This window comes from Zootoca vivipara, chromosome 7 (genome assembly GCF_963506605.1).
Source record: "Zootoca vivipara chromosome 7, rZooViv1.1, whole genome shotgun sequence".
In the NCBI taxonomy this organism is placed as follows: domain Eukaryota; kingdom Metazoa; phylum Chordata; class Lepidosauria; order Squamata; family Lacertidae; genus Zootoca; species Zootoca vivipara.
Genome location: NC_083282.1, coordinates 35,025,959 through 35,033,132, shown reverse-complemented (window position 1 = coordinate 35,033,132; position 7,174 = coordinate 35,025,959). Strand labels below are relative to the sequence as shown.

Below are 7,174 nucleotides of genomic sequence, written 5' to 3'. Positions count from 1 at the left end.
GCTAACACACACTAACGTGTCATGACACAAGCTCTGATCTAAAGTGTTAGGATACTGCTTTAAACATATAGTGCAGAGTTATATGGATATCTGATACTTTAATTATCATTATTTTTTAAACTGGCTCTCATTTTGTTACTTTCTCCTACTTCTCAGGTTTACACTGCTTCTCTGGGCTTGTCTTCCCATAAGACACACTGAATTCAATGGACCTTCCTCCAAGGTAAGTGTATATCGAATTGCAGTCTCATTCGGTTTTCAGCTCTTCCGCTGTAGCATGCCACAGGCTTTCTGATTGTTGAGAGTTAAGGGGAAAATAGCAAAAATATTTGTGTTGACTTCAGAATGCTGCAGATTAAGAGCAGATGTATTCCCCAAGCATGTGTTTCAGCTTTCATTGATGTGCTCTGAAGAACATTCTGTAGGCCAGGAAGTATATTGCATTTGCTAATTGTGGGCAGCTTGGCAGATGGGGAGCTAAAAATAATGTTTTTATGTTTTATTACTGTAAATTATTTTGTTCCGCCTCTCAAACGGAATATATCTGGTGCATTTAATCTATCGGTCAGTTTTGTATTACACTTTTGCAGTACTTTCCAACAGAGTTGTCATCAAGGCATCAGTCAACTCTCTGTGCTAAACCAATTAATAGCATATATTTCCACACACCCCAATCTTTCATGACTAAGAGACAGGGCCGGCCCACCCATGAGGCAAGGTGAGGCAACCACCTCAGGCAGCAGGATGCACAGGGGCAGCAGATCCCAATGCAGATCTTTATTCCCTTCTTGTACCTGATGTAGATATTCACTCACCTGTTCTTCCCTGGTGGAGAGGGGGGGCACCATTTTGTGGTTTGCCTCAGGGGCCAAAAGGTCTTGGGCAGGCCCTGCTAAGAGAGAAGAGAATTAAAAAGAAGCACTAAGAGCACAATCCTTAATAAGGAGGAGGAGTATCCCACTCTACCAAAGGACCCGTAGGTGGCAATCATAGCTGCCAAGTTTTCCCTTTTCTCGCGAGGAAGCCTATTCAGCATAAGGGGAAATCCCTGTAAAAAAGGGATAACTTGGCAGCTATGGTGGCAATTAGCAAAGAGTTAAAACAGTACCTTCAAAAAAAGGATGTATACTAGGGTTGCCATATTTCATAAAGTGAGAATCCGGAAACAAAAGTTGTTGTGATTTGTCTTGGGCAAAATCTCAAAAAGAAGAAGTTTTTGAACTATTATAAAGGAAATTTAACAAAATCTACACTTTTAGCATGGGTTGCCATACATCCAGATTTTCCCGTACATTTAAGCAATTTTGCCCAAACACTGTTACTGATGGCCAAATCCCGACTTTATCTAGGAAATTCCAGACATATATCCTTCATAAATCTGGTTCTTTTTCTTCCCCATGATGCAGCAGTGGAAAATTGTCTCTAAAGGTGACAGACTTGGCTCAGGGGTTCAGTCCCCTGCTTCTTCTTCTTAGGTAAGCGACTCATCCAGTACCGGAAATGTTTTCGGTCAGCTCAATTTTCAAACATGTTTTCCTGTACTAATAAGTTCCTCTACTCCAATTTGCATCCTGATATGGGTGAGTAAACCTGATCCTCTTGTATCTATTTAAAATGATGTGTCAATAAATAGACTGTATTCTAGCTCAGATTTAGCTACAACATCTTGAGAATGTGGAATATACTAGATACGGAGCCATAATGAAATGGAATGGGTTTTCTCCTGTGTTGCCACCCATGAGGTTCCTGTTAAAGGTTCTTTTTCCCCTGTGGAGCATAGGTTGCCTCCATTTGTAGCAAGACATGAGGCCTAAACCAGGGTTGGAGAACTTTTTCAGCTTGGCAGCGGCATTCCAATTTAGACAACCTTCTAGGGGCCATATTCTGGTTGTAGGCAGGGCCAAAGGGAAGTAGGCAGAGTAATTAATGTGAACTTTACTTTTGTAGACTAGTTTCTACACACACACACACACACACACACACCAGTGAGAGGTATGGCCTGAATGCTAGAAAGAGAGGCCTTTAGGTCTGCATTTGCTCCCCAGGCCTAAGGTTCCTCACCTTTCAGACTTCCAATAGGAAATGGCTTGTAGTTCTATTTCTTTTCCATCCATGTGTTTCATCCTGAGGCAGAATGTGAATGAGACTAAAAATGAATAGGGCCCCTGGGTCACATTGTAATTCGAGGAGGCCCCAAAATATGTCATACAGTACTCCTAAAATGAGAGGAGCGGAGCTGCAAGTCTTCGTGAAAACTATGCGCTCTGGCCTGGAAGCTCTTCCCAGATCTTTTTTTTCAAAAAAGCTGCATGTTAAACCAGTGCATTTCTAACAGAACAATGTTGGGAAAACCAGTCTGTCCCGGAAGCTGCTGCCATGGTCTGATCACTCTCCCTCCTTATACTAATTCAAAGCGTGCTCTCTCTCTAGCTTGGCAAGTATGACAGGTTTGCAGCTTAAATCAATTAACACAGTGGGGCACAGCCTAAAATGTTTGGTGGGCATATTGGCATGCTCAAAGTAGCTTACTGACAGGGAACACTTAGAAGATATATCAGCCAAGAACCTAAACAAGAACTTTATTGCTCCTCTCCAACAAGAGCAAAACGGAAACCTGAAAGTCCTGACTCCACCCAGAGCCAAATAAAGCCCAGTGCCATCAAGCGACCATGACGCTATCCATACACGTATTACACTGTACCTCATTCTGCCTTCCTAACAAAACTTAACACCATGCCCCTCAGCAGAAACGGACTACTTTTCTCTTGCTTTGGCCAGTAAAACCACAAACCCACTTTAGGTAAGTGCAGTCTTCTGTTAGCTTACTTTCTTTTCCTTGTTGGCTCAAGCCATTTTGCTGCCTGAGGGAAAAGGGCGATATGGCACAACACCCCCCCCCCAATTACTCATACAGAAGCCAAGCAGACTTCCCCCACAGCTCCCCAGAGCAGCTGGCTGGCTTAGGGGGTGCAGGGCAGGCTGTGAGCACCCAGCTCTGTTCTTATCCCCACACCTACTCCATCCATTGCCTCCCTCTGCCTAATAGCAGGACCTTCCCTTAGTTGCCTCAGCCTTTCCCATAGTTGTCCTTTTTATTATTTTTATTTCCTTCTGTGCGACCTTAAAACTAATTTTGAATTTAAACTCCCAAGTATTTCAGAGCCTGGCTGGGCCTTCTCTCACAGACAGGGGAGCGAGGGACTTGGCATTTCCCGCGCCGCTTTCCCGCGCTAACCCAGCAGGGGCCGCTGGTGAGCCGAGCACAAGGGCTGCCTCTCCGGCCGCCTCCAGCCAACGGGGCTGCCTTGGCCTGGGATGGGTCGGCCTGGAGCGCCGCTTTAGGGAAGTGACAAGCGGAGGAGGCTGAGAGGAGCGAGAGAGCGCGCTCGGAGCGGCAGAACTCCACAGCGCAGAACCCCGCGAAGGGGAAGGGAAGGGAAGCGGGGACGGGGCAGCCCAAGCGCCGTCCCAAAAGCAGCACAGCAGCAGCACCTCGGCTCAGGATCCCTTGGATGGTGGAGGGCGCGAGGGCAGGCGAGGAGAGCCGGCTCAGGGATGCAGCGGCACCTCCGGCCGCGCGGCTGGGAGAGGAGCCCTTTCCTGCTCCAGCTGCTCTTGTGGCTGCTGCACACGCGGAGCCTGGCGGAGCCCGCAGCACAAGGTAAGAAGAAACGGGGCCCCCGACCGCCCAGGCGTCGCCTCTTTCTCGGCGGGGAATTTGCGCTTGAGGATGCGCCGGTTGGGAATTTCCAATCCTCCCTCCCTTCCCTCCTTCTCCTTTCTGATCGCCTGCCTCCTTTCTCTCCGTCCCTCGAAGTTGTTGCTGAGTTAGGTGGCGGTTTGTCCAAGCTGCGGGTTGCAGGAGAAATTCCGGAGTCTGTAAGGCGCTGGATCCGCCAATCCCGCTGGGATCCAGTGCAGATGACCCCCTGGTACACGAAATTCACAGCGGCATTAGGGTGCGAACCCACCACGCGCACTCGCACGGGGAAGGGAGCGCACCTCCAAATAAGTCTGCTGTGTGAGGAGGGTGATGGATGGTCGGATTCTGAGAACTTGGGGTTTATGGGAGCAAGGATTCAGCCTCTCCCGGACGGAGTGTTAGAGCATAAGAGCCTGGCCTGGAGTGTTGCCTCTGGACATGTGCAGAAAACAGTTTCTCCTAATGTGGGGATAAGCGAAAACGTGACGTTTAGGGTTTGAGTCCTGGTATGTGTCACTGCAAAAAATGAACCTATAAGTCGTTTTATACGCACATACTCCCCTTTCCTACGATGCTCCTTCGTTCAAAGATCCTCCACGGTTGCTGACGTTGTGCTGCCTGCTAACTCCGAATGCCTGCAGTTGTTTTCCTCGGGAGCCGAACTGGGTGGGCGTTGCCCCATGCTTAACTTGCAAAACAAGAGGTTCCGTGGCCCCCAGTTCGCTGAGAGTCTCCTCTGCCCAATACCAGATACAGTATGTTTGGGATGGTTGTGTTTACTCAGTGACCGGGGGTGGGTGGGAGATACTCTGTACGTGCTCAGAGCAACTCACATTTTCCAGCAGCAGGCGTTTAAAACAAAATCTGAGGCTGAAGCGAGTCTGCCTGGAGGGGTCTCTCCACTTCGGAGTCGCTGCTGTTCAGAGTTCCTTCGACTTTTCCCTCCTCGTCCTATTCCGTTTGTTTGGCTCGCTCGCCCTCTCTAAGAGCTTTGCCAGGAACCATCCGAGTGTCTCCCCTCAGCCCCATCCTCTCTCTCTCTTTTGCAAGAGTTTGCATTTTGTTGAATGAAACTGGAGGTCGATGCGTGAATCTGAATAAACAAAAGCCTGGAACTCGGCAGTTGTTTACTTTATTGCTCACCCGTTTTCGCACTTTTGTAGCAGAGCTCAGTGAGATCTGTGCATGCAACTGTAAAGGCCAGCACAGCATCTGCAGAGTCTAATGGTAACTGTTTGGTTAGTCAGGCTGATCTGTGGATTCCTAAGCATTATCTGAATTGGCACTGTAAAGAGGAGAAAGCACAATGGCAACATTTAAAGCTAAATTAATAAGGCAAGCCCAGGCCTTACTAATGGCTCCGTGGGAAGCATTTCAGGGCTTCCTTTTATTTCTTTTTTTTGGTACATAATTGAAAGGGAGGATGGTTTACTCCTGTGGATTCAAATGAACTGTTCCTGAAGGATGGGAGGAGGAGAGGTGAAAAGCTGAGAGAGGTGACTGATGCTGCAGTCCTGACCCCATTTACCTGGGAGTAAGCCCCATTGGCTGAGCTGGGGAATTGGACCATGAGGAAATATATAGCTAGGTCCCCTGATAGGGAATGCCATGGTTCTTAAGGATTGTTTCTGAAAAGTCTTTAAATGCAACTGGAAAGGCAACAATTTGTCATTAAAATAGCTGCATCAGAGTGTCTGTAATTCTACACATTTTTTAAAAGAAAAAAAACTATACCTTTGGTTGAATACTGCATAAAAAGGTGCAGATGTAAGGTCACTTATAGTGCAATCCTATGCATGTCTACTTGGAGCCAGCGAGCATGGCAGCCTTAATGTGGATTATCTTAATCTATGTCTGCTCAAGAGAACCTGATGTTGTTGAAGCTAACTTGGTATAGATCTCACCAGTGCCGTGTATGGGAGACACTGCTGAGAGCAATTCTGAGCTTAGGCCGTGTCCCTAAATATGGAAACATTAGAAATAAGCCACCCATAAATATAAGCATGTGCCCTTGGTCACTATCCTTTGTTTTTTCTGTCTGATAATTGCAGGCAGGGACCTATTTTCTTCTCTCCCTCTGTCCCTGTTAGAAGACAATGTACTTGATAACACTGCATAAATAACAGAAATCAGTTAGTACTACCTAACTACTCAGCTATAGCCAACTATAGTACTCTTCTAATCACAGTCAATCCTTTCTGTGAATGCTTGATGGGTGAAGTAAGGCTTTCTACTATATGTCACTGAATGTGATTGACAACCTTGGGATTGTTATCTTTTCTGGGTTAATGATGAGCACAAGAGGGTGATTTTATGTATATGCTTCATATGAGACATTCTTACGGTAGACCCTATAGTTGTAATATGTGTTTCACACGTGAATTGATTGCTATATGCTTTATATAATTAATTAATTAATTGCTATATGCTTTTTTGAACCTAGCAGTTCGAAAGCATGTCAAAATGCAAGTAGATAAATAGGAACCGCTACAGCGGGAAGGTAAACGGTGTTTCCATGTGCTGCTCTGGTTTGCCAGAAGCGGCTTTGTCATGCTGGCCACATGACCTGGAAGCTATACGCCGGCTCCCTCGGCCAATAATGCGAGATGAGCGCGCAACCCCAGAGTCGGTCACGACTGGACCTAATGGTCAGGGGTCCCTTTACCTTTACCTATACTGTATGCTTTATGATTGCCAGCTGAATGTGTGAACTAGAAAACATTGCACATGAGTTTGTCTTCTTAAGTCATGTGAAAATCTTATATGTGCTGTTAAATTTGTAGTGTCAAACAAAAACGATGATCGCTGGAACTTTTCCCAGGCTTTGTTCTTTCTGCAAAACATGGAAAATCAGGATTCTGAAACTTGCAGGGAGTCGAGTACAGTAGGCTCCCCTCTGAAAAAGTTTGACCTCTAGCTGACATATCTTCAGAGGTAGGGTTTTCCATAAAGAGGACTCCACCACTGAGAAGGCTCTAATTTAGACCATCTTTACTTGGGTATTGTCTAGAGATCGTCTCAAGAGATGGCATGGCCTACCTCCAAGGATCACTGGCTGGACTGTGACACATCGGTTAAGGCACTCTGGAAAGTATTTGGGTCCCAAGCTATTTAGGACCCTAAATATAAACATCCAAACTAGAATCAGAAGCAAAAAGGCAGCCAGTGCTGATAATAGGTGTAATAGGTCTCAGGAACTGAGCATTCTGCAGCCTCTAAACTGCCCTCAAGGACAACCCCAAGTAGAGTGTGTTACAGTAATATAGATGTGAGGTTATCACGGCCCGGAAATAGTCCAGGATTAGCCATATATAAGCAAAGTAGACATAGCCAGAAATATTCTTAAGGGACTAGTTGCTTGCAACATGTTCTCTGATTCAGCTGAAGTGTGTCCTGGCAACTAACTTTAGTTGCTACAGATTTTTTACTTTAGGGAGTAAGAAAGAATTTCCTATTTGGGAGGCCATGTAC

The 7,174-nt window shown here is 46.2% G+C and overlaps 1 protein-coding gene across 1 annotated transcript in view; it reads left to right on the top strand.

The window, feature by feature from the left end:
- The first annotated feature begins 3,323 nt into the window (after positions 1 to 3,323).
- ROR1 (receptor tyrosine kinase like orphan receptor 1) overlaps positions 3,324 to 7,174 on the top strand; it is a 157,542-nt gene continuing 153,691 nt past the window's right edge. Inside the window, exon 1 of the mRNA XM_035121572.2 lies at positions 3,324 to 3,661. Coding sequence (XP_034977463.2) covers positions 3,556 to 3,661 — 106 coding nt within the window. The 5' untranslated portion in view covers positions 3,324 to 3,555. The remainder of the gene's footprint in view (positions 3,662 to 7,174) is intronic.